This window comes from Mustela nigripes, chromosome X (genome assembly GCF_022355385.1).
Source record: "Mustela nigripes isolate SB6536 chromosome X, MUSNIG.SB6536, whole genome shotgun sequence".
NCBI lineage: Eukaryota > Metazoa > Chordata > Mammalia > Carnivora > Mustelidae > Mustela > Mustela nigripes.
This window is the reverse complement of record NC_081575.1, coordinates 83,526,697-83,553,028: the sequence shown is the minus strand read 5'-3', so window position 1 is coordinate 83,553,028 and position 26,332 is coordinate 83,526,697. Positions and strand designations below refer to the sequence as shown.

Below are 26,332 nucleotides of genomic sequence, written 5' to 3'. Positions count from 1 at the left end.
ATATATATATATATATATATATATATATATATATATATATATGACTCAGGAAGGGCAAAAACAGGCAAGACGAAACAAATTATTAAGGGCTATATATACATGTTATAAAACTATAAAGACTATTCTGGTATCTACCAAATTTCTTTGGTTGTTGCTGAGTCTAATTTTAATTCTTTTGAGGTCAGAGAACATTCTCTGTATGATTTTAATCTTTTAAAATTTAATAAGGACATGTTTTATGGCCACATGTAGAATCTATTCTGCAGAACGTTCCACGTGTGCTTAAAAAGGATGTGTATTTTGCTGCTGTTTTGTTCTATAAATGCCAGTTAGATCCCACACGTTGATGATGATGTTCAGATCTTTTAAAAACTTCCTGACTTTTTAATGTAGTTGTTCTTTCAATTATTGGGAAAAGGGTATAGAAGTCCCTACCCATTATTGTTGAACTGCATATCTGTCTTGTCAAGACTGTCGGTTTTTGCTTTCTGTGTTTTGGGGCTCTGTTTTTAGGTGTGCATACCTTCACTTTTTCACTATTTTTCTATCTTTCTGATGGCATTATAAAGTGTCCCTCTTTGACTATAACAATATTTCTTGTCTTCAAGTCTGTCCTGATATTAATATAGTTACTCCAGTGCTTTTATGATTAGTGTTAGCGGGCATTTATTTTTCTATCCTGTGTGTGTGTGTGTGTGTGTGTGTGTGTGTGTGTGTGTTTTAACCTAAAGCACGGCTCCCAGCACTGCTGAGAGCAATTCCCCCACCATGAGACATCTGCAACAGCTGGAAAAATTTCTGGTTATCACAAGGGCATAGTTACCACTGATGTGTACTTTAAAAAGGCCAGGAATACTACGAAATTGCCTACAATGCACAGGACACCCGCCTCAACAGAAAATAACCCAGTCTGAAATTTCAGCAGTACCAAGGCTGAGAAATGCTTATCTATAAAGCTTGTGTCTTTCAGACAGCATATAGCTGAGTCTCTGGGGCTTTTTTTTGGAGCGTGACCATTCCTGCCTTTTGACTGCAGCATTTCATCCAGTCACATTTAATGGTTAGATTTATGACCACCATATTTTCTATATGTTTCATGTCACTTTGGATCTTTGCTACTTCTTCATCCAGCCTCATGTGCACACACACGTGTCTGCAACTTCTGTGTGTGCACATGTGCATACATATGTATGTACATATATTTATTTGGTTGTATGTATAATCTTAATTGCTTTGGGTTTTTTTTCACTCTAGTTTTTTAGTTATTTTTTTCATTTTTATAGTGGTTGCTCTAGGATTATAATAGTCCTCTTTACTCCAGTCTACTTCAGTGTGATGCTAATTTAATCTCAGTAAGGAATTACTAAAATTGGGGCACCTGAGTGGCTCAGTAAGGTTAAGTGTCTGCCTTCAGCTCAGGTCATGATCCTGGGGTCCTGGGATCCTCCCCACTGAGCAGGGAGCCCACTTCTCCCTCTCCTTCTGCCCCTCCTCCCTGGTCATGCTTTCTCTCTCTCTTGCTTGCTCTCTCTCAAGTAAATATATATAATCTTTTTTAAAAAAGAATTATTGAAATTGAAACTTTCTTTGATCCTAGCTCCATTTTCATATACTTCCTTCATTCTAGTATCTTAAAATGTCATCTGTATTTGCTACAAACTTAACATAGCATTCGTTTAGTTCAATTTTATGTCTCTTTGAAAGATTAGAGAACAAGAGAAAATATACATATTTATGCAATTTTTATAGTTACTAATATATTTACATTTTTTCAGTAATCTTTATTTCCTTGTGTGCATTTGAGTTGTTGTCCAATGTCATTTCCTTTGAGCCTAAAAGGCTTATTTTAGTACTTCCTTTAAGGCAGATATGTCAGAAACAAATTATTTCAGTCTTTGTTTATCTGGGAATATATGTTCACCTTCGTTTATCTTTTAAAGATTTTATTATTAGGTATTATTAGGTAAGCTCCACACTCAATGTGGGGCTCAAACTCACAACCCTGAGATCAAGAGTCACACACTCCACAGACTGAGCCAGCCAGGTACCCCATCACCTTCATTTTCAAGAAAAAACAACTTTGATTCCATAAAATTCACCCAATTTAAGTGTGCAATTCAATCTTTGTTAGTAAATTTACTAAGTCATGCAAATATCACCACCATTAACCTAATAAGATTCCCTGGTACCCACTTACAGTTAATATCGTTTCTACTTCTAGCCCCAGGCAACCGCTAATTTGTTTCTATACATTTGCTTTTTCTAAATATTTCACATAAATGGAATCACATAGTAGGTGTCCTTTTGTGTATAGTAGGTGTCCTTTTGTGTATGACTTCTTTCATTGAGCATGACGTTATTGAGGTTCGTCCATATTTTTTTATTTATGATTTTATTTATTTATTTATTTGACAGACAGAGATCACAAGCAGGCAGAGAAGCAGGCAGAGAGAGAGGAGGAAACAGGCTCCCCGCCGAGCAGAGAGCCCGATGCGGGACTCGATCCCAGGACCCCGGGATCATGACCTGAGCCGAAGGCAGAGGCCTTACTTAACCCACTGAGCCACCCAGGCATCCCGAGGTTCGTCCCATGTTTTAACATGAATCAGCACGTCATTCTTTTTAATTGCTGAATAGTGTAGACAGCCCTGCATGGTACTGGGAACCACAGAAATGACTACACATGCTGAACTGAAAGCACAAAAAGCAATTTTGGGGTGCCTGGATGGTTCAGTCTCTTGGTTTGGGCTCAGGTCATGATCTCAGGGTTGTGAGACTGGGCCCTGTGTTGGGCTCCACGCTGGGTAGCTTAAGATTCTCTCTCTCCGCTCCCTTTACCCCTCCCCACACTGCCTCTGCGTGTGTGTGTGTGTGTGTGTGCACGCAAGCGTGTGCGCATGTGCATTCTCTCTCTCTCTCTCTCTCTCTCTCTATATATATATATATATATACACATATATATATAAAAAGAAAGGAATAAAAGCAATCCAAATAATCAATGGGAAAAAATATAATTGTCCTGTGGTCTTTAAAAAATGTTGCCAAAACATTAGGGACTCTTACTCTTGGCTATAAATGTAAAGAGAAAATGAAAAGATAATAAAACTAGTATTTATTTATTGCACCATAATTTAAAACTTCAGAAATATTGAGAACTAAAACTATCTCTTCAGAAAAAAAAAAAAAAAAACTTATTGAGTGTTTTGACAGTGCTTGCTTTCCTTTTCTTGTCCTATAACTTACAATACAGAGCAAGGATCTTTTCTATGCCATAACAAATGGTCACACTTCTTCCTAGGTCAGGATCAGCTTCCACATTATATCCTTAGCACTTTCAATGTCTTGAAATAGCTCCAAGAGCTCCTTCAATCTGAGGAACTCTTTTGCTGGCACCACTTCCTTTGAAACCTTCAGGCCTTTCATCACAATCACTTTGCTCATTTACATCAGTAAGATCCCCTTCTCTGAGTTCTTCTGGCTGTTATCTAGAGTCTCTCAAATGGTGGCAGAGTCAACGTTTCTGCTATCGGCTATTACGTCTAAACAGCTGACCCCTGAACAACATAGGCATTGGGGCACTGACGCCCCAGCAGTCAAAAATCCAGGTATAACCTCTGACTCCCCCAAAACATAACGAATAACCTACCGCTGACCAGAAGCCTTACTAATAATGTAGTCTATTAACATATTTTGTAGGCATTATATACTAGCTTCTCATAACAAAGTAAACTAGAGAACTGAAAGTGTTGTAAGGAAATCATAAGAGGGTGCCTGGATGGCTCAGTTGGTTAAGCGTCTGCCTTTAGCTCAGGTCATGAGCCCTGGGTCCTGGGATCAAACACATCAGGCTCCCTGCTCAGCAGGGATTCTGCTTCTCCCTCTGTCTGCCACTTTCCCCGCTTGTGCTCTCTCTGTCAAATGGATAAATAAAATCCTTTAAAGAGAGAAAATCACAAGGAAAATGTATTTATAGTACTGTACTTATTGAAAAAAAATCCACGTGTAAGTGGACCTGTGCAGTTCAAAACTATGTTGTTCAAGGGTCAACTACAACTCCATTTACATTTGATATAAATTTTTCTTCCAGTGTTATCACTTTTTCTTGCTTCTTTGTTGGCCAATCTCCTCTCTGTTAGGCGTTTTTAGGGAATAAGGAGGCAACCCAACTACATGCTTTACTGTCTACCAACAACAGACAGACTTTGAAAGAAAGGACATGATTGGTCACTGATCCTGATGTGCATTTGTTATTTATAATAGTGATTTCTGGAGTGAAGTAAAGCTTGTACTTTGTGCAGTTAACAGAGAATGGTACCAGAAATGTGAATCATGTTGTCAGGAGACTGGTGTTATGTAACTAAACCACAGTAACTGCAATTCATACAGACCAGACTGACGCAAAGGGGGACTACCTAAATTCTGGAGAGGTGGGACTTCGAACTTGCTTCTAAACCACAAGAATAAGGCAAAGGTGATGGGATATCATTTCTGTAATTATGTTATGTTATACAGTAAAGGTAAAATGATTTTGTAGGTATAAAGTACCTAATATTCCTTGTTATGAAGTATACTTCATTTGAAATTAATATAGCTACTCCAGCTCTCTTTTGTTTAGTGTTACACAATGTGTCATTATCCTTCTTTTGACTTTTAATCTATCCACGTCTTTATAATTGTTTTTGTAATTTTTTTTTCAGGTTTAAAGTCGGTTTCTTATAAATAGCAAGCAATTGTATTCTTTTTTAAATCCAGTCTGATGCTCTCTTTTAGGCCACTCACATTTTCACACTTAAAGTGAATGCTGATATGGTGGGATTAAAATCTACCATCTTGCCAGCTATTTTTCAATTTGTTCCATTTGTCCTGTTTCTTTTTTCCTCTTTTCCTGCTTTCTCTGTTTTATTGAGCATTTTTTGGTGTGTGCTTTCATTTTATCATGTCTATTATCACTTAACATTAATAATTCATCATATCATGCTATTTTCACTTAATGCATGTAGTAGTGCTTTGATGCTTAGCTCAGTGGTGGGGAGGTGGGAGATGGGGGCATTCTTTTATGTTCCAATTAATCCTCAATATTAGAAGGCACTGTGACTGTAGAGTATTAGGGTTATGGCCTTCATAAGCATTCCTGATTGTCCTCAAAACATGATTCCAGGACCAGTAGGTATTCCTTTCCTCCCACCAAAAGTAGACTTTTTTTGTTTTTCCTGTTCTCTTTGCCCAGCTACAGAAGGCTTCCACCAATGCTTCACTTTTGTCACCCTTCCTCCTACAGATTAAGACTTTTGCTCCTTGGGGAGATGGAGAGACATGTCTGGGCAGATTTTGGCATTGACTATTGTTCCCCTATCCCAGCCAGTGTATGGGAGAAACTTTTTCCATAATCTTCCTCATGAGCATCTGGTGGGGATCTTGGAGGAAAAGTGTGCAGGAGGGGGAGAACCTCCTCTACCTCTGGCCACCAGCCTTTAGCAATTCATTAAAAAATAATCATCTTATTGGCTTGGGGTGCCTGGGTGGCTCAGTCCCTTAAGCATCTGCCTTCGGCCCAGGTCATGATCCCAGGATCCTGGGATCAAGCCTGTGTAGGGCTCCCTGCTCAGTGGAGAGCCTGCTTCTCCCTCTCTCTCCTTCTTGTGCGCGCGCTCTCTCTCTCTCTCTCTCTCTCTCTCTCTCTCAAATAAATAAATACACAAACAAATACATAAAATCTTTTTAAAAATCTTATTGGCTTATATGACATCCAGCAGTGTCCATCCTGGGTAAGCAAATGTTCAAGTCCTATTTCTCCCTGCAGTGGCTCCTGTAGCTCTCCTGATTTGGGGTTAGTTGTATGCCCTGAAATCTCAGTTTTCTGTTGCATTCAAGAGAAGTCACGGGTTTCCAATCTGTCCAGCTTTTTTCTTGTTGGAAGGGTGGGAGCTCTATGGCTTGTATCTCTGAGGTGAAACTAGAAGGCTGATGATTCACTTTTCAAGTGCACTTATATCTTATATGCAGCCCTTTCCCACAAAGATTAGGTATTTGAAATACTTAAAGACCGTGTCAAGAATTATAATGCACTATAACAATTCATTGAACTTTTGTTAATCAGATAAACATAGAAAGATGGGTCCTACAGTACTGACATCTAATCACAGATTCTGATCACTTTGATATAACTGATTTGCTATAATTCCAATGAAAGAGCTTGTTTTCATAAACTTGTATGTTTTTGTAACACATAAATGCTTGATGCCCATTTGGCCTTCTGAGGTAGAGGAATATGCTCGAACCTGCCTCGCATGTTTGACCTTATGGCACTGGCCCAAGCAGGCCCTCTATACTAGCAGAGGGGACAGAACACAGCAGGTGCTTCAGTGACCTACTCCCCAAAGCTGTCCTCTTTCACAGAAACCCAACTCTAATTAGGAATTTTCCAAACACTACCCGAATTGTAGAAATTGAAGAGATACTGCTACAAAACTAAATAACACGATTCAGAGAGATGAGTACCCTCGACAGGCACAGCCTTCCTGGCTGAACTCATCAAAAAGGGGCTTAGATATCCTAGGGTATCACTGTTAGGGTGGCCCTATGAAAAAAAAGATATTGTCCCAGAAATACCTACCACCTTGCCTACAAATATTAATGCGTATGTTAAGTCATAATATTAATTATACTATACAAAGGGCACTGATAGGTAAGTATACAAAATAGTCAATGTGGGTTTTTTTTAATGCATATCCCTAACATTTCAAATGTGAATAATTGTTCATCATAATTACATCGTCCCGTCCTTTAGGCATATGTTACCACAGCAAATCCACCTAGCTTCCTTCCCTCCAGCGTCTACTGAGAGGGATAGTGGTTCTTTTGAGTCTGACCATGCAGCTTTTCTCCTCCCTTCTGGGCCATGCCCAGGGATTAGATATACCACACTCCAGAAGAGGCCTTTAATTTGAGCCAGGGTCATCATGCCAGCCCTGGGCTTCTGTGCCCTCAGATCCATTTTCTGCCCTTCCATGCTCTGCTACATTTGCAGGGGACAGGGCAGGGAGGGGAAGGGGTGACCCCAGTAAACTGCATTTCCAGGCTCCCTTCCAAGTGACTTCCAGTGAGGTTTGTCCAATGGCCAGCACAGTGAGAGACTAGAGTGGGAGAGGAAAGAAGCCAGGACATTGCCATCTCTTTGCTGCAGAAGCACATGCTTGATCTCTCTCCGTCTCTCCTTCTTTCCCCTCTGTCCCTCTCCCTCCCTCAAGTAATGGCCATGTGATCTCCATGGCTGAAGCCTCCACCAGACGGTCCTCTCTCCAGGCCCCATGTCTCACTAGGCAGCCCCCACAGTGGTTCCCGTTCCTGCCAGGCGACCGTATTCCTGGGCTCCCCTTTCTCCCTATGTCAGCCCTAGGGGTGACAGTGGCTGCCTGCTCTTGCTGACCTCCAGGTTGCTTCAGTGCACCCTGTTTGGCTTCTCAGGTCTTCCAATGCCTTGGTTCACAGTTGCCCCCTACTGAACTACTTGCCTCTTTTTTCCTGAGTGGACTGGGAGGACTTCATCTGCGACACCAGAGCTCCACCCTTTACCAGATTTCCCCACAATAGATAAAAATCACTACAGATTACCATCTTGACTGTGTCTCTCTTCGGTGCCATCACAAATACTCCATAGAACACTGCCACTGAAAATAGACAATTCTCTCATTCATACCACTGAAGAGAATCACTCTGGCTCATTCACAGCCTACTCTGCTAATGAATGCAACTGTTTCTCTCCCCAGTTCTCTCAACAGCAAGAATGTACAGTAGCCAACATATTCCTAGACTAGAATATGATAGTTGATGGTAGACTTGTTTTAAATGTGTGTCTGTGGGTACACAAACCCATGTAACTGCATATACACACAGACATACATATAAAGTCCACAGTTCAAAAAAAATAAATACCAAAAGACAAAGTGTGTATCTGTGGGTGTTACAATGACCAAAACAACAACAACAACAACAACAAAACTCCTTTATGAAATGAAGGCTTCCACTTTCAGACAAGACAGAGAAACAGGGACTGGATGTATCTTCACGCCTGAAACAAAAACGAAGAAATACACGAGATGATAGCTTTCAAGACACCAGACATTAGGCAATGAAGAACTGATCCCTGAGAGATGGGGGGAAAATGGGGTCAGTGCTATGACTGCTCCAACTTACTGCCTTAACAGAGTTTCCAAGCCACAAAGCAGGGAGGGGAAACTGAGACAAAGGCTAGGTGACTCCCTAAACTGACAACACTGAGAGTCTACAAAGGTGGTTGGAGTTCATGGGACAGACGACCAGCAAGGAGACCTAGAGAGAGAATCCTGAAGATCCACAGAGGGTCTCTCCCTCAGGTATTCAGGAGGAAGCAGCATATGCAGATGCAGCAAGAACAATCTGAAAGGATTAGGGAGAAGGATACCAGGTTACAGGGACAGTACCTGTCCCCACTAGCCAGGCTGGAAAAACTCACAGTTCACGGGACATTTGGGTAGAATAACCAGGATGGTCTTGCCTCGGTCGTGAGAATAAACAGCACTGCTCCAGACGTACCTAACGAATCATGAAAGCAAGACCAACCCCAAAGGGTCAAACTATGATTTTTAGGAACACAAACATGTCCAGCATCTATCAAGGTAAAATTTACAATGTCTGGCATCCAACTAAAGATTAGCAGGCATACAAAGAGGCAGGAAAATACAACCCATAATTGGGAGGATAATCAAGCAATCAATCAATGAAACTGACCCAAATTTTAGAAGCAGCAGATAAGGGCATTAAAACAATTATTGTAACATATTACATATGTTCAAAAAGTTAAGCAGAGATATGGAAGAACTGAGCACAAAAACTATAATCTTTAAGATGAAAAATGTGCTGGATGGGGGTTGCCTGGGTGGCTCAGTCAGTTAAGCCTCTGACTCTTGGTTTTAGCTCAGGTCATGATCTCAGGGTCATGAGACTGAGCCCTACTTAAGGTTCCACACTCAGAGCCAAATCTGCTTAAGACTCTCCCTCTGGACCTCCCCCCTCAAATAAATAAATAAATCTTTAAAATAATACACTGGATGTAATTAATGGCAGATTAGATATTACAGGGGAAAAAAAGATGAGTCAAGAGCATGGCGAAAGAACTATCCAAAATGAAACTCATGGAAAAAAAATGTGCTGAAAATATGAAAAGGCATCAGTGAGCTGTGTAACAACTTAGAAGGGGTCTAATATACAGGTAACTGGAGCCTCTGAAGGGGAAAAGGAAAGGACAGAAAAAACATTTGAAGAAATAACGGCCAAAATTTTTACAAACTTAATGAGAACTATAAAAACACACACCAAAAAAACCAAATGAATACCAAGTGCATGAAACACAAAGAAAACGACACCAAGGTAAGTTATAATCAAATTGTTCAAAACCAGTGATAAACAGAAAATCTGAAAAGCAACCAGAGGAGAAAGACATGTTACATACACAGGAATAAAGACAAAGCTGACATCACATTTCTCAGAAATGACATAAGCAAAAAGATGATGGAGCAGGAAATGGAGAGAGGAGAAAAAAATGAATCTAGAATGCTACACTCGGCAAAAACATCTTTCAAAATGAAGGTGAAATAAAGACATTTACACATATGCACACACAAAAGTAAAATTAATAAATCTAAAAATACTAATTATTTTAAAAATAAAAGAGTGTGGATGAAGCTAAAGAAACGTCAGGAACACGAAAAGCTACAGTCACTTGATGCCACATGTTTTTCTGCAGGATAATGTTAACATAACGGGCCTGATGTTGTGATCTCTAGGAGGGCCTGCTTGCATGAATGATCCTTGCAATAGCCCATTTGAACTTGGTGTACAGAATACTCCCTATGTTGACTGATAACGTTGTTTTGTGTGCCTAGGACACTGAATTCTGCCATACCAGCCTGGCTAAGTTGTTTTTGTGAATGTGATTTATGGCAAACACCTGCTTTCCTTCTGGGAGTCAGATATTTCAGTAAGAGTCCTGATCAGCCCTTAATGAGAAAGTCAGAGTCCTAAGCAAGCTTCCCTAGGCAGAAACCCAGTACATGTGTTGCTGTATTTATTTGCTGGAGGAAGAAGCTTGTTCTGTGAAACCCTACCCCGAATCCTCTAAGGAAGAGCTTTGGAAGCACACATGTAGACTCTTCCAGACTCCACTCATTACATCTTTCCCTTGTTGATCCTGCTATTTATCCTCTGACTGTAATAAATCATCACTCTGACTATATATGCCCCAAATCCCATTAGTCTTTCTAACAAATCACTAAATGTGTGGTCAGTTATCAGATGCCCAAGCAGTTACCAAATATAAATGGTACTTTCAATCTTAACTTTTTCCTCAAACCCTTTCTCTGGACCTGTACTGCCTATTCTTTGGCCTCCCCTAGAATCCCAAGCAGTGCCTTATCTATTGTAGGCATGAACATCTTCATCAGTTCCAGGGGCAAAACAGCCCAGTATAACACACTCGAGTTTTCAAGTGTAACTCAGAGCCTGGTGTAAAAGTTACAGTTAGATTTGGCAGCAAATAACCAACTGGACCTAACAGACACATAGACCACGCTGCCCAACAAGAGCAGAGTACACAGTCTTCTCAAGTACATATGGAACATTCTCCAGGATAAACCATAACTTAGGTCACAAAACAAGTCCTAATAAACTTAAAAAGACTAAAAATATACAAAGTATCTTTTTTAGTCACAATGGGATGAACTAGAAATCTATAACAGAAGGAAAACTGGAAAACTCACAAATGTGTGGAAATTAAACAATGCACTCTTGGCCAGTAAGTCAAAGGAGAAATCACAAAGGAAATTGGAAAATATCTTGGGAAAAATGAAAACAACATAATGACCAAAAGTTATCAGATGCAGCAAAAACAGTGCTGAGAGAAATTCTTAGTTGTTAAGTGTCTACATTAAAAAAGAAGAAGGATCTCAAATCAGTAACTTAACTGTATGCCTGAAGGAACTTTAAAAAAAAGGCAAATCAAACCCAAAGCTATAATAAGGAAAAAAATGAAACCAAAAAGAGATAAAATAAAAAAGATAAAAAAGAGACAAATAAAATAAAGAATAGAAGAAAAAAATCAAGAAAACCAAAAGTTGCTTCTTTGAAAATATCAACAAAATTGACGACCTATAGCTAGGGTAACTAAGAAAAAAGATAACTCAAATTACTAATGAAAAAGGGGACATGACTATCAACCTTACAGAAGTTAAAATGATTATAAGAGAATAATATGAATAACTGTACACCAACAAATTGGGTAACCTAAATGAAATTCACACATTCCTACAAATACACAAACTATCAAAACTGACTCAAGGAGAAATTCTGAACAGACCCATAACAATAAGGAGAGTGAATCAGTAATCAAGAACTTCCCAACAGCGAAAAGCCCAGGACCATATAGCTTTATTGGTTAATTTTATCAAATGTTTAAAGAACTAACAACAACCTTTCTCAAACTCTTCCAAAAAATTGAAGAAGAGCAAATATTTCCTGACTATGAAGCCAGCATTACCCTGACAGCAAGCCCAAATAGGTGACAAGAACAGAAAACTACAGACCAATAGTCCTTATAAATACAGATGCAAAAATCCCCCACAAAATACTGGCTGACCAGATTCAGCAGCACTTTAAAAGGTTTTGGTTTGGGTCCTTCATTGGGCTCCTTGCTCAGCCTGCTACTCCCCCTGCTTGTGCATACATGCTCGCTCTCTCTCTCTCTCTCTCTCTCTGACAAATAAATTAAATCTTAAAAAAAAAAAGGGAACTTCCTCAAAGTGATAAAGGCCATATGTGAAAAACCCACATGTAACATCATACTCAATGGTGAAAAACTGAAACCTTTTCCCCTAAGATCAGGATAAAGACAAGGATGCCCACTTTCACCAGTTCTATTCAACACAGGACTGGAAGTTCTAACGAGAACAATTAGGCAAGAAAGGGAAATAAAAGCCACCCAAATTAGAAAGGAAGAAGTAAAACTATCTCCATTTGCAGATAACATGATCTTATACATATAAAACTCTAAAGAATCCAAAAGACTGTTAGAGAAAACAAACAAATTCAACAAAGTTGTAGGATACAAAGTCAACAACAACAAAAAATTAGTCATATTTCTAGTATTTCTATACACTAGGAATGAACAATCCAAAAAGGAACTTAGGAAAACAAATTCATTTACAATAGCATAAAAAGGAATATTTGAAAATAAACTTAACCAAGGAGGTGCAAGAGTTGAACACTGAACTACAAAACATTGCTGAAAGAAATTAAAGACTTAAATAAATGAAAAGATAAATATGTTCATGTACTAGAAAACATAAAATCATTAAGATGATGATACTACCCAAAGCAATGTATAGACTCAATGCAATCCCTATCATAATCTCAATAGCAGGTATCTGGGTGGCTTAGTCAGTTAAGCATCTGCCTTTGGCTCAGGTCATGATCCCAAAGTCCCAGGATCGAGTCCTGCATTGGGCTCCCTGCTCAGCAGAGAGCCTGCTTCTCCCTCTGCCCTCTACCTGCTCACGCTCTCTCTCTCTCTCTCTCAAATAAATAAAATACTTTAAAAAAAATATCAGTGGGAGGGTGCCTGGATGGCTCAGTCAATTAAGTGTCTCCTTTTGGCTCAGGTCATGATCCCAGGGTCCTGGGATCAAGTCCTGCATCAGACTTCCCACAGGCTCCCTGCTCTGTGGGGAGCCTGCTTCTCCCTCTTCCTCCCTCTTTCTCTATCTGTGTCTCTCATAAATAAATAAACATAATATTTTGGAAAAAAATCTCAATGGCAGAAATGTAAAAACCCATCCTGAAATTTTATTGAAAATTAAGGAACTTCAAAAAGCCAAAATAATGCCAAAAAAGAACAAAGTTGGAGGACCCATATTTCCCAATTTTAAAACCTGCTACAAAGCCACAATAATCAAAATGGTGTGATACTGTTATAAGGACAGACATATAGACCAATGGAATAGAACAGAGAGCCTAGAAATATGCCTTCACATCTATGGTCTATTGATTTTTGCCAAGGGTGCCAAAACCATTCAATGAGGAAGGGACATTCAACAAGTGGTGCTGGTATAACTGAATATCCACATACAAAGAAAATAAATTTTAGACCCTTACCTTATACCATATATAAAAGTTAACTCAATAGAGACCAAACCCCCAAATTTAAGAGCTAAAACAATAAAACTCTTCAAAGAAAACAGAAAGTGAAAACTTTGTGGCATTGGATTCAGCAAAGATTTCTTGGACAGGATATCAAAAGCATAGGCAACAAAAGAAAAAGAAGTAAAGTGAACTTCATCAAAATTAAAGCCTTTTGTGCATCAAAGGACACTATCATAGAGTAAAAAGGCAACATGAACTAGGAGAAAGTATTTACAAATCATATATCTAATAAGAGATTAACATCTAAAATATATAAAGAGCTCCTACAACTTAACAAGAGACAACCCAATTTAAAATGGGTAGATTGGGGCACCTGGGTGGCTCAGTGGGTTAAAGCCTCTGCTTTCGGCTCAGGTCATGATCCCAGGGTCCAGGGATCGGGCCCCACATCGGGCTCTCTGCTCAGCAGGGAGCCTGCTTCCCTTCCTCTCTCTCTGCCTGCCTCTCTGCCTACTTGTGATCTCTGTCAAATGAATAAATAAAATCTTTTAATAAAATAAAATAAAATGGACAAATGACTTGAATAAACATTTCTCCAAAGAAGATATACGAACAGCCAATAAGCACATGAAAAGATGTTCCATATCATTAGTCAACTGGAATATGAAAACCAAAACCATAATGAGCTACCATTTCACAAGTACTGGGATGACTACAAAAACCAAGAACAATAGAAAATAAGTATTGGAGAGGATGTAGAGAGACTGGAACTCTGGTGGTGGGAATGTAAAATGGTACAGCTGCTGTGGAAAATAGTTTGGCAGTTCCTGAGAAAGCTGAACACAGAATCCCCATATATGACTCAGCAATTTTACTCCCCGGTATATACTCAAAAGAACTGAAAAACGGGGGCCCAAATGGATACTTGCATGTCATGACAGCATTAGTCATAATAGCCAAAAGGTGGAAACAACCCAAGTGTCCACAAACTGATAAATGAATCAACAAAATGCAGAACGGAATATTATTCAGCCACAGAAAGGAGTGAAGCTCATATACAGGCAATGACACGGATGAACCTTGAAAGTATTGTGCCAAGTCAAAGAGTCAGATTCAAGTAAGCCAGGACTAAAAGTGTATGAATTCACTTGTATGAAAGATCTAGAAGAAGCAAATTCGCAGAGATAGAAACTAGATTAGAGGACATCAGGGAGTGGGGGAAGGAAGGAATGAAGCATTGTTGTTTAATGGGTACAGAGTTTCTGCTTGAGGTGATAAAAAAATTTTTTTTGGAAAGAGTGGTGTGATGGTCACTCAAGTTTACAAATGCCATTAATGATAGTGAATTGTACAGCTGAAAATGGTAAAAACGGAAAATTTTGCTGTATTATTTTGCCACAATAAAAAATGTAAAAACCATGTGGCTAATCAGCTAAATACACAATTTTCTGGTGAACATATACTCACCTATCCTTCATTGTCCTGCCTGAAACAGCTTGCTGTGATTCAGGCAGATGTTTTCACACATACCGTTTTCCTTCTCAGAAACTTGACTGTCAGTATGAATCTGAGGCATGAGAACTTGAAGGAAGGACCTTTCATTCTAAGAAGTGTTAACAGCACCTTATTTTTGTTAGACAAAACAGAATCCATTAAGCAAATATTTCTACGGCACCTACTATGTGTCTGGCACTATGCTAGGGACAGAAGAGACATCAGTAAACAGAAGATGACTGCCTATGCAGTCATTCAGGCTTCTGTTCCCTCGTCTTTTGGAAGCGCTCTCGAGGAGACTACGATACGCCTGGGAGAACCAGCGTAGGAAGAGCAGGGAGACCTAGGAGCTCGATGGACCATGCTTCACCTGCCTCCCCACCTCTGCGATAGTGGCGTCTAGAGGGGAGAAAGCTTTTAAGCACCTGCTCCCACCTGAGAAGGCCTGGCACAGCCACTCTGAACAACCGCTGATGGTTTTTCTGGGTTCTCCCCTGTAACAACTGGCAGCCTTCAACCATGTTGTCTTGCTCAGGCCAGCCCTAACAAAGTACCATAGACTGGGTGATGTATACACCGCAACAATTTATTTTTTTCACAGTTCTGAAGGCTGGAAATCCAAGATCAGGGTAGTAGAATGATCAGGTCTGATGAAGGTCTCCTGGGCCACAGACTGCCGACTTCTCATCATATATGCACACGTTGGGAAAGAGAGCTCTTGGGGTCTCTTCTGTAAGGGCATGGATCTCGTTCATGAGAGTTCCAACTTCAGGACGTAATTACCTCCCAAAGGCCATAGCTCCTAACACTATCATACTAGGGGTTAGGATTTCAATACATGAATCAGGAGGGCCCACACAATCAGGGCATAACACCTGTGGGATGAAAACAAATAGGCATTTTGGCTCTACTTGGATCCAAGGGCCCACAGCCAACATAGCCTAAGAAAATCCAGTCTTCCAAATTGGCCAGCCTCACTCAATGTACCAGCAGTGGTACATCGGCGTTTGGAGCCAAAACCCCGATTTTAAGAAGGAAGACTTCGCTTTATTTTATACTCTAGGCATAGATTTCCCTCCATACCCCCAGAACAAGGTCTTTGGGCGGGATTCAGGTTCTGCTCTCTTCTGGCCAAACACATCCTGAACCATCTCATCCTTCAGTAGACTCAGTAGACTCCTTCAGTAGACTCCCACTTACCGATCTCCAACATATGGCCCTAAACAAATGGGCTCCTAGACCAAACATTCAATTTCTTCATTTGGCAAATTGTTGGGACCAACAATACCATCTTCATACGTCTGATGTGAAGGTTAAATGGCTTAAAGTACACAAAATACTTAACACAGTGCTTGGCGATCACGGCAGGTACTCAAAAAAACAGCTGCTGTTTTTCTACAATTATTTCCTTACAAGCAACATGGTGCATGTATTTAAAGGCTGAAAATAAATATTCTACAGTAGTGAGTTTCAAACATAAAGAACAAAAACAAAAAACCAACCAAACAAAACCCTGCTAGGGGGGTCTGGCCGGCTCAGCTGGTTAAGCATCTGACTCTTGATTTCAGCTCTGGTCATGATCCCAGGGTCGTGAGCTCAGGCCCCACCACGGGCTCCTCATTCAGCAGTCTGCTAGATATTCTCTCACACGCTCTCCCTCTGCGCTTCCCCCGTTCGTGCTCCCTCTCTCTAAATAAATAAATATTTTTTTAAAAACCTGTCAATGCACTGAAAGACTGATATCTGAGTCCCACCCTGAGACATTCTAAGTAAGTCTGGGGCCAGACCTGCTAGTTCTAACAAGCTCCAGGGTAATGTTGATAAGTGTATTGAAACAACTTCATACATTCCAGGAGAATATACTCTCTTCTGGGTGCCTGAGTGGCTCAGCTGGTTAAGCGACTGCCTTTGGCTCAAGTCATGATTCTGGAGTCCCAGGATTGAGTTCCGCATTGGGCAGGGAGCTCACAGGAACTCTGCTTCTCCCTGTGCCCCTCCCCCTTCTCATTCTCACACTCTCTCTCTCTCATTCTCTCTCAAATAAATAAACAAAATCTTAAAAAAATACTCTCTTCAAACTGGATTACTTGAAAAATTTAGTTTATCATCAACAACAACACAACCGCATGCAAACCCTACTACAACTTCCCTTTTCTGGGTTATGTGTGACAAAGTGCTCAGCACATACTCCATCAGAGACTGGCTAGCTTCTTTCCAAACCCACTCCTCTTCCTCCAGATACACTCTATCTCCCTGCCTCCCTTCCAGTTACATGTGGCCTCCTGGCCTAGTTCTGTCCAATGGAAGCAGGCAAAGCGATGTCCAGCACTCTTAGGCTTAGCACAAACTCTTCACCATGTGATCCTCTTTTTTCTTTTCTCATTCACTGGCTGGAGCGGGACGGTTCCAAAGCCTCAAGGGATGTGGAAAGCACAGGTTGGAAGACACCTGGTCCTTGAATGACCACACTGAGAGCCACCTGCCAGACTCTCCCACTGGCCCATGACATGGGTTAAAAATGAACTGTTCTTATGGTGGGCCACTGGAATTTGGGGTTGGTCTGTTCTGCCAGCTAGCATTCCCTTAATACAAATATCCACGCTGATGAGAAGCCAGGTAGCATGCTTTAATCAAAAGAGAAAAGTCTCCTCACACCTACTATCTGACAAGTGGAACAGAGGCAATTTCTCAAAAGATATGTGACCCTTAAAATCAAACAAAAAAATTAAAATTAAGAAGTTGTTACTGATTCTCAAGTCATGAAGGTCTAACATCTCCTATAAACTAATGTCAAACAGCATTACTCAATGTCAGAGTTTAATGAGAGTAACAGGTTGTATCCTGCCTCACCTGTACGTCCTTTCAGGGAGCCAGGTTAACAGGTTACCAGCTAACAGATTAACAGGGACGTTAACATCTTCCCCCATCTTCTATTTTAACAAAATTTTCAAAACATACAAAAAGTTGAAAGACGAATATAAAACACACCTTTTCACCCACCACCCAGATATAGGTGGTATGTGTATTTTTTTTTTTTTTTACTGAACTTTTTGAAAGTAAGTTGCATGCGTTAGGACTCACACACTTGACCCCTGAATACTTCAGCTTACAACTCCAATTAATATGCACGTTCTCCTGTATAACCTCAATTATCTCACCTAAAAAAATAACGGTAATTCCCTAATGTCATCTAACACCAAGCCCGTATTCAGACATCCCTGATTGTCCCCAAAACATCTTATATCTTATTTTCATGAACCAGGAGTCAATAAAGTTTCCTGTGCAATGACTGCTTATGCCTTTTGGTCTCCATTAACTTAGAACACTGTCTTAGTCTACTCAGGCTGCTAGAACAAAAGACCATAGTTAAACATGTTTAAACATTTATTTCTCACAGTTCTGGAGGATGGGAAGTTCATGATCAGGATGCTGGCAGATTCAGTTTCTGTTTAGAGCCCTCTTCCTGGCTTGTGGATGGCTGTCCCCTCACTGTATCCTCACATGGTAGAGAGACAGGGAGCTTTGGTCTCTTCCTCTTCTTATAATCCCATCACAGAAGTTCTACCCTCATGACCTCATCTAAACCTAATTACCTCCCCAAAACCCAACTTCCAAATAGCATCACGTTAGAGATTAGGACTTCAACATATGTATCTTAGGGGAGGGGGAATACAATTCAGTCCATAACAGACACTTATCCTGACTTTTTGTTTCCCTTCACATGGACTTCTTGAAGAAACATGAACTATGGTCTTGTAGGTTACTCTGTGCCTGGGATATGTCTAATTATTTTCACATGGTATTTGATAACTTGTTTCTCTATCTCCTATATTTCCTGTAAACCAGAAGATGTGCCTAAAACCTCAATTTGATTCAGATAAAACATTTGGAGGATGAATACTACATAGGTAAAGCTATATGGTTCCTACTGCCTCTCATCAGGAGGCAGGTACTACTAGATAGTTCCACAAGGAGCAAGGATAAATTTGACGACTTAGATAGAAAATGGTAACTGCCAGACTTCTCTGCTGTAAAGATACCTTTTTTCCTCTGTGAGAGGCAAGGGGTCTGTGGTGTGATGCTTAGCACCGTATAAGTACCACGTTCCCCAACCACCTCTCCCCTATGGCTTTGGAATTCATTGAAAATCATTGTCTACATCACTAAGGGTTGTGAAATGATGATTTTCTAATTACATCATTCCAAAAAGGTTACCTTCTGAAAGTTCTAAGAAACACTTTCAGGAAATGTCACTTTCTCATTTTAAGATATATTTTACTTCCATTTATTACTTTTAAATAACTACAAGTTTTCTTTACACCTAGACATTCCTTTAAAAAGAACATCTCAATACCCAAGGGGAATGCTAACCAACTGCATAACTGTGTTCTCTTAGTTCTAATGTGTTTTTTGCTACATTAAAGTTATTTGCGGGCGCCTGGGTGGCTCAGTGGGTTAAGCCACTGCCTTCGGCTCAGGTCATGATCTCAGGGTCCTGGGATCAAGTCCCGCATCAGGCTCTCTGCTCAGCACGGAGCCTGCTTCCTCCTCTCTCTCTCTGCCTGTCTCTCTGCCTACTTGTGATCTCTGTCTGTCAAATAAATAAATAAAAATTAAAGTTATTTGCTTTATTTTTTAAGATTTTATTTATTTATTTGACAGAGAGAACACGAGTAGGCAGAGAGGCAGGCGGGGGAGGGGGGAAGCAGGCTCCCTGCTGAGCAGAGAGCCCGATGTGGGACTCGATTCCAGTACCCTGAGATCACGACCTGAGCCAAAGGCAGAGGCTTTAACCCACTGAGCCACCCAGGCACCCTTATTTGCTTTATTTTTAAACAAAGTTCGCATTGCAAAAATAATGTGTCAGTGTCATAGAAATTTCAGGCCACTCAGAATTCTGAGTACAAAGGGAAAAAAGTAACACCTCCCCTCCCACTCTCCCAGCAACTGGTTCTACAACCTTAGGATAACCAGAGCTAAGTAAGTTTGCATCAGTTTCCAGAGAAGCACACATCATATTTAAATGTTATGTGCATACATTACATAATTTCTAAACAATAAATGAGATGATATTATACAGACTATTCTGTGCCTTGTTTTTTCCCACAACGATATGTGTGGGTGGCTACACAACACTTCCTTTTTAACAGCTGCATAATGTTCCTCAGCAGGAATGGGCTGTAACTTAACCAGTGCCTTCTTGAGGATAGCCATTTGCTTCTGCGACAAGAAATATGGCCATCTATGTAACATGGTAGTGCAGGTATTTCTGAAGGACAAAGTCCAAGAATTGAGAATGCTGGCTACAAGAGTAGAGTAGGTATGTTGTAAATTTTTCCTAGGTATTAACAAAGAGCCCACCCCCCCCCAAAAAAAGTCATTGTCCCTCATCCCCACTAATTGAATGCTGATGCACTTTTAAACTACAGCAGTCTCCACTGAATGAGCCTCAAGTAGCGAAGCTGACCAAAGAATCACACAGTCTGAACTGGGAATGAGAAGTAGTGCTGACCAAGTGTGTAAGTATCAGACAATGCACTTGACCTTTACAACATCTCAATAATACAATAATCCTGTGAGGTGAAGGATGCTGTCTCTGTTTTTGAAAAGAGGAAATGGGGGCTCAGAGAGCTTACCTAGTCTTATGGAGTTTTTTCAGTAACGGAGGCAGCATCTGAACCCAAGGGATGTGGTGCCAAAATGAGACCATATGGAGTCGCCCCGAACTGGGGCCAAAGTGACGGGCTCTTAAGAACAAAACCAAAAACAATTGAGGGCTCCCAATTAGCCACGAATAGGGTGGCTCCGAAATGTTCCCTCACACACAGGCTCAAACGTTCACTGTATGTTACTTCACAGGGTCCCCCTTCCCCTTGCAGACTTTGCCTGTAAACCCCTCTCGGGCTGCACTTAGCCATTCAACTCTGAAAGGCAATGAGGAGCCCGTGGTCCATGGGACCTGGGGGGGGAGGGTGGGAGACTGACCAACACATACTTGGAAAGTTGATAGGCATGGAGGAAGCGAGAAGCAGGTGGTGGGCTGCCAGGGCCAAGCTAGATATTTTGGACCTGTATCAGCTGTCACAAACAGTACAAGGGAAGTGGAACCAGCATCCACATGAGAAAGAACCACAGTTAACGGACACAGTCCGTTGATACCACCTTTTCCCGCCTCCAACACTTGCCATGTCTGGGAACTTTCGGATGGCCCTTAGTCACGTGCAGGGGCAAACAGCTGGGAGCTCCCTGCCTTGACAAAACAGGTTAGACGGGTGCCAGCTTCTGGCTTCTGGTCCACGGCCTCTCAGCCTCTCGCAGTTCCCAGCACAGGGCCTGGGAGGCAGGGGGGCGGGGGTGCTGCTTTCACATTCCTGGAGGGTCTGGTCTGTGGTCACTGGCCCTTACACCTACCTGGGTCTGTTGTCAGGGAGCAGTGCTTCTAACGGTCCCCTGCCAGTTAAATGCTGAGCATTCACAGTGTGTCTGGTATTGTCCTTGGATCCTCTGCATCAGACTAAGCAAGGGCTTAAGATGGGAACTCTCGGTGCACGCCACTCCTAGTAAAACATGACTCTTCGTCAGAGATGGTGAAATAAAAAGGAGAGAGGGAAAGGAAGGTAATCTCTTTCCCCTTTCCCGTTTGGTCTGCATTCCAGGCACAGGGCTCCAGAAGTTCCATGGGTACAATCAACAGTTGAAAGGTCACAGAAAGGAGGATATAATCATTTTTTAAAAAGGTCACAGAAAACAGGTAACATAATATAGTTTAAAATGGGGAGAAGTGGGCATCAAACTGGATGATTTGAGGAGCATCTTAAAATGCCATTAAAATGCCACAGAATGGAGACAAGAACACACAGAGAGGTAATTTGGCTTCCGTAATTCAAAAATTGAAAAGCACAAAAGAATATATGGTGATGTTTCTGTCCCACCTCACGTCACAGCCACCTACTTCCTTTCCAGCAAAAAAAGCCAATGTTACTAGTCTACTGACTGTCCTTCCAGAGATATTTTATACCAGCAAACTCATAGAATCACAATTTATTTTGATACGGATATATATAAATATATAATTATTTATCATAATTTATAAATATTAAAGCTTTCCCTTGCAGATTAAAGTGTCACTTAAATATTTTTAAAGGGGCAGAAATTAACATTTTTTTAAGTTTCAAGGAGTTCTGAAACTTGTAGTTGAACACTTTTCACTCATAAAAACTTACCAACATTTGAAAATTACCTCCAGAAATTAAGCTGGGCACAGGACACACAGCAGATACTTAATGTTTCCTTACGTCTTTTTGTCCTTTATTACTCAGAGGCAATGGGACAATTACTCACTTCCTCCACTGATATCAAGAAATGAAATCTGTTTTCTCACTATGATTAATGAAGAGAAGTCCTGAAAATCTGTACTATATTCACTTAAGCGTTCCAAGATTTTCATACTGAATTTTTAAAAATCAGAATCCCGATCCCAGGAGCCTTCAGAAAATAATGAATAATTAGATGATCAAATGACATTAGAATTCCGATGGAGGGCGTGTGTGCACTAAAACACAAGACTAAATATCCATGAGACAGAGAACTGTTTTCTCACAGTTACAGGCTAAATATTCACATCAAAATATTAGTATTTGGGGGGCACCTGGGTGGCTCAGTGGGTTAAGCCTCTGCCTTCAGCCAAGGTCATGATCCCAGGGTCCTGGGATTGAGCCCCGCGTCGGGCTCTCTGTTCAGCAGAGAGCCTGCTTCCCCTCCTCTCTCTCTACCTGCCTCTCTGCCTACTTGTGATCTCTGTCTGTCAAATAAATAAATAAAATCTTTAAAAAAAATTAGTATTTGGCAGAACCTAGGACATCGCATATTGACAAACTAAATTTCTTAGTATATTTCAGGGTAACATGAAAATCCAAAGACAGAGCAAAATGACACAGAATGTTATGAGATGATGTTGCCTCTTCAGAACTATCATCAATTGAACCAGATCTCAGTACCACAAAATGACACGGTACACTGCAGCAGGGCCCCAATGACTAAAAGATTAAGATGAGTTTAAAAAGTACGTATCAGCGGAGGAAAATTCCACTATTGCTTGTAGGCCTTAAGATGAAGGTGACTGAGCTCCTAAAAACATGGAGTACTCCCTCAAAGAAAAATATTTTTAAATCCTCATTTTCCATGTGCTTGAACATATATTTATGAGCCTGCCCAATCTACCTTCTAGAAATATTTCACACTGTGCTTTAATGAGTTGGATCTAGAGGCTATAAAATAAAAATATGTTCATGGTTCTCTATAGACGTAGAAGGGCAAATCTTCATTTGCATTATCTCTCAGAGTCGAGCACCTGAAATGACAACATGCTTCAGTTCCCACCCTGTTATCTGCGCGGTACACCTCCTAACTTACCTGCAGCCCTGGCATTAGTCATTTGTCACCCACTGATACAGACCGCAGAGCTCAAAGAATGGCCAGGTATTGAGGCCGAAGCTTGAGCTCAGGTATGTAATTTGCAACATCCGAACTCAGTCTTAGAACTGGTCCTGTTTCAATGACAGATCTGTTTAGGCCTCTACCTCTTTAAAATTAGAGGGCTCCTGAAAGCACTTTGTAACCTTGGTGGCCATGAGCCTGGGCTGTCAACGACTGATCAAGAGCCCTGAGAAGCAAGGCCCAGGGCCAAGGGTAATTTTCACATTAAAGATTCAGGTGTCAGCTTTCCATGCTTTATCAGGGAACCCCAAATGGAAATTGCATGGAGAGATCCCTCCAGTAAAAGTGATGAAGTAAAATGTTCCCTTACTGGGAAGAGTCAGAGGTGGGCTCATCTATTTCCCATGAAGATACCCCCCTGGGCCTTAACTCCACTAAATTCAAATCAAAAAGTGAACACTTGTTTCTCCTTTGGAGTTATAATGAGGGGTGGGGTGTGGTGAGAGGGATGATTCAGATGAGAGCTAACTGACATCCATGTAATCACAGCAGATTTGTGCTGACCACTCTGTGCCCAACACAGCATAGGTCATTAAATCCAGAAAAGGATGGTGGCATCAGCCCACCCTTCACAACAAAAGACAGCTGACCCCAGAGTTAAAACCACTACTTTTCCTCTTCATCCACTTATAAACGTATCTTCAAAATCAAGTCTATGTTACAGTCTGAAGAACACAAAAGCTCCTCTTCCCTTGGAGAAGTCAAGTACCTGGGTATAACGTCCCAGCTGGACATAAGAGTGGGAGGTGTGCCCATACACCCAACTAGGCCCCACCATGGCGGTGCACCACTCTGGATCCTGGACCACGCTCACCTTTCACGGCACTCCAGGCTCCGACTTTGTTAACAAGAGACCCAGGAACATAGCTTTCCGAAGTGGGCGCTCCCCCCAAGCTGACCACGGATGTGTGGCATCCCTCAGGCCCCCAGGGCCACACTTACCCAAATCCTGAAACCCTCAGCCCTCGCCCCCACCCTCACTGGGGCCTGCCTCTTGGGGTGACTCTGTCCCCAGGGTAGTCACCCACCTCCTGCCGCGGCACACATACCCGGTTGGGCTGAACTGGGGTGGAGGTGGGGGGGAGGGGGGCGGGTGCGGAAGCGCGATGCGGAAAGAGAGGGGCGCAAAACAGAAGCCGGAGGACAGAACCAGGCCACCTCCGTCCCTTTCATTTTCCTGGTTCCCCGATGAAGAAACATCGAAATGGGCTGGAATTCTTTTTAACGGTAACAGAAAGCCAGAAAATGCAGACAGTTGACCTTGGGAACCAACCCCGTCGCAGCGAGAAACGGAAAAGAAACACGTTGGCAAGTGAAGGGGGAGCGCGGGGCGGGGTCGGGGGGAGCGCAGCGGCCCGGCCGCGAAAGGGGTGTCGGGGTGGTGGGCGCGGTGGGGGGCGGGGGGTTGCTCACCGTAGATCATGGCCAGCCCCGTCTCGTGCAGAAAGCGCACCCGGCGGTGCTTGAAGAGCCAGATGGTGAGGATGGTGAGCGTGAGCAGCAGGATGAAGGTGAGCAGGCTCACGCTGTCTTGCCGGTGGCTCTCCTCCGCCTCCTTCTCCGTGGCGAGCTCCTCCATGGCGCTGCTGTCCTCAGCCGCCGCCCCAGAGGAGGCCGAGGCTGCGACGCGCAGCCCCCGACCCAGCAGCAACGGGAGCAGGGGCAGCAGCAGCAGCCGCGGTGGCGGGGCCCGAGCCGCCCGTCCCGGGCCGAGGCGCGCCGCGTCACCAGGCTCCATGGTCCCCGGGCCGCCCGCGCCTCCTGCGCGCGGGGACCAACAGCCCGCGCCGTCGGCGGCTTCCAGCGGCGCCGCCGACCTGCCTGAGTGGCCGCCGCCGCCGCAGCTCCTCCCTCCCCGCCCCCCGCCGCGCACGCCGGGCCCGGGCTGCGCCGGGAGGCGCGTGGGGGAGGGGCGCGCGCAGTGCGCAGGATCGCCAAGCACCGCCCCCCGCCCGCGCACCTGTTCGGCCCCCAGCCGCGCCGCGCAGCGCGGTGCCGAGCGCTCTCGCCGCGGCCTAAACTCACTGGGCTGGGGCCCTCCAACTCAGGGGAGCGGCCGTCGGCCCCCGGCCTGCCTGCGCTCCTCACCCGGTCCCGGCGTACCTGGCCAGGCCGTCTGGGGTCGCGGGGCCGTCCCTGGGCAGTCGCCGCCGCGCTTCCTAAACGCGACGCCAGAGGTCGCCGGTGCCTGGCCGGAGCGGCAGCTTGGTTTCGCGCGCTGTGCGATCTTGGGTCCTGTCTCTGGGGCCCCCAGCGAAGTGGTCCGTCTCAGGCCTGGGTGCGGCTGTCCTGAGCCCAGTCAAGGGGCGGGAGGTGGGGAGCGAGCACCCTGGGTGAAGCGAAGGTTCGCGAAGCCACGTTGCCCCTTCCACCTCTCTTTCCACAACTCTCACAGTACCTTCCAGCTTTCAGGGCTTCCCAGACTCAACCAGGCTTCATTCAAACCTCTGCTCTAAGTCTGTCCCAAAGTGGGGACTGATAAGGGGTTGGAATGGGGAGCAAGCGTTCGAATACCTCTTTCACCACTTGGGGAATAGACTGACTTCTTATTCTGGACTGTGTAACCAGCTCTCTTGGGGAACAGGTTTGAACCAGAAGGAACCGAGCACTGGCCATTCCTCCTAGATGAGCAGCAGGGGGGTGAGCGTGGAGATTATACTGGTGGCCCTTTTATGTTGACCTTATGGTAGCCCGGGGAATCTTTGATGATTCTTGGGACAGCTCTGGAAAAAAAAAAAAATTATAAAGCGGACTCTGGAGGATAAAGTCTCCAATTCCTCAGGAACTAGAATTTTCAATCCACCTTGTTCCTATGATAAGGAAGAAAAGAGATTGAATTCTCTTTTTTAAATTTTATTTATTTATTTATTTATTTAAGATTTTATTTATTTGGCAGACAGATCACAAGTAGGCAGAGAGGCAGGCAGAGAGAGAGAGAGGAGGAAGCAGGCTCCCCGCTGAGCAGAGAGCCCGATGCGGGGCTCGATCCCAGGACCCTGAGACCATGACCTGAGCCGAAAGCAGAGGCTTTAACCCACTGAGCCACCCAGGCGCCCCTGAATTCTCTTTTTTAAAGATTTTTTAAAAGTAATCTCTACACCCAACATGGGGCGCGAACCCATAACCCCAACATGGAGAGTTGCATGTTCCACCTACTGAGCCAGCCAGGCAC

General features: G+C 42.8%; 1 protein-coding gene across 1 annotated transcript in view; it reads right to left on the bottom strand.

Moving 5' to 3' along the window:
• SLC9A7 (solute carrier family 9 member A7) overlaps positions 1 to 25,010 on the bottom strand; it is a 139,610-nt gene extending 114,600 nt beyond the window's left edge. The window contains exon 1 of the mRNA XM_059384789.1: positions 24,574 to 25,010. Within this exon, the coding sequence (XP_059240772.1) occupies positions 24,574 to 24,898 (325 nt within the window). The 5' untranslated portion in view covers positions 24,899 to 25,010. The remainder of the gene's footprint in view (positions 1 to 24,573) is intronic.
• Positions 25,011 to 26,332: the final 1,322 nt, after the last annotated feature.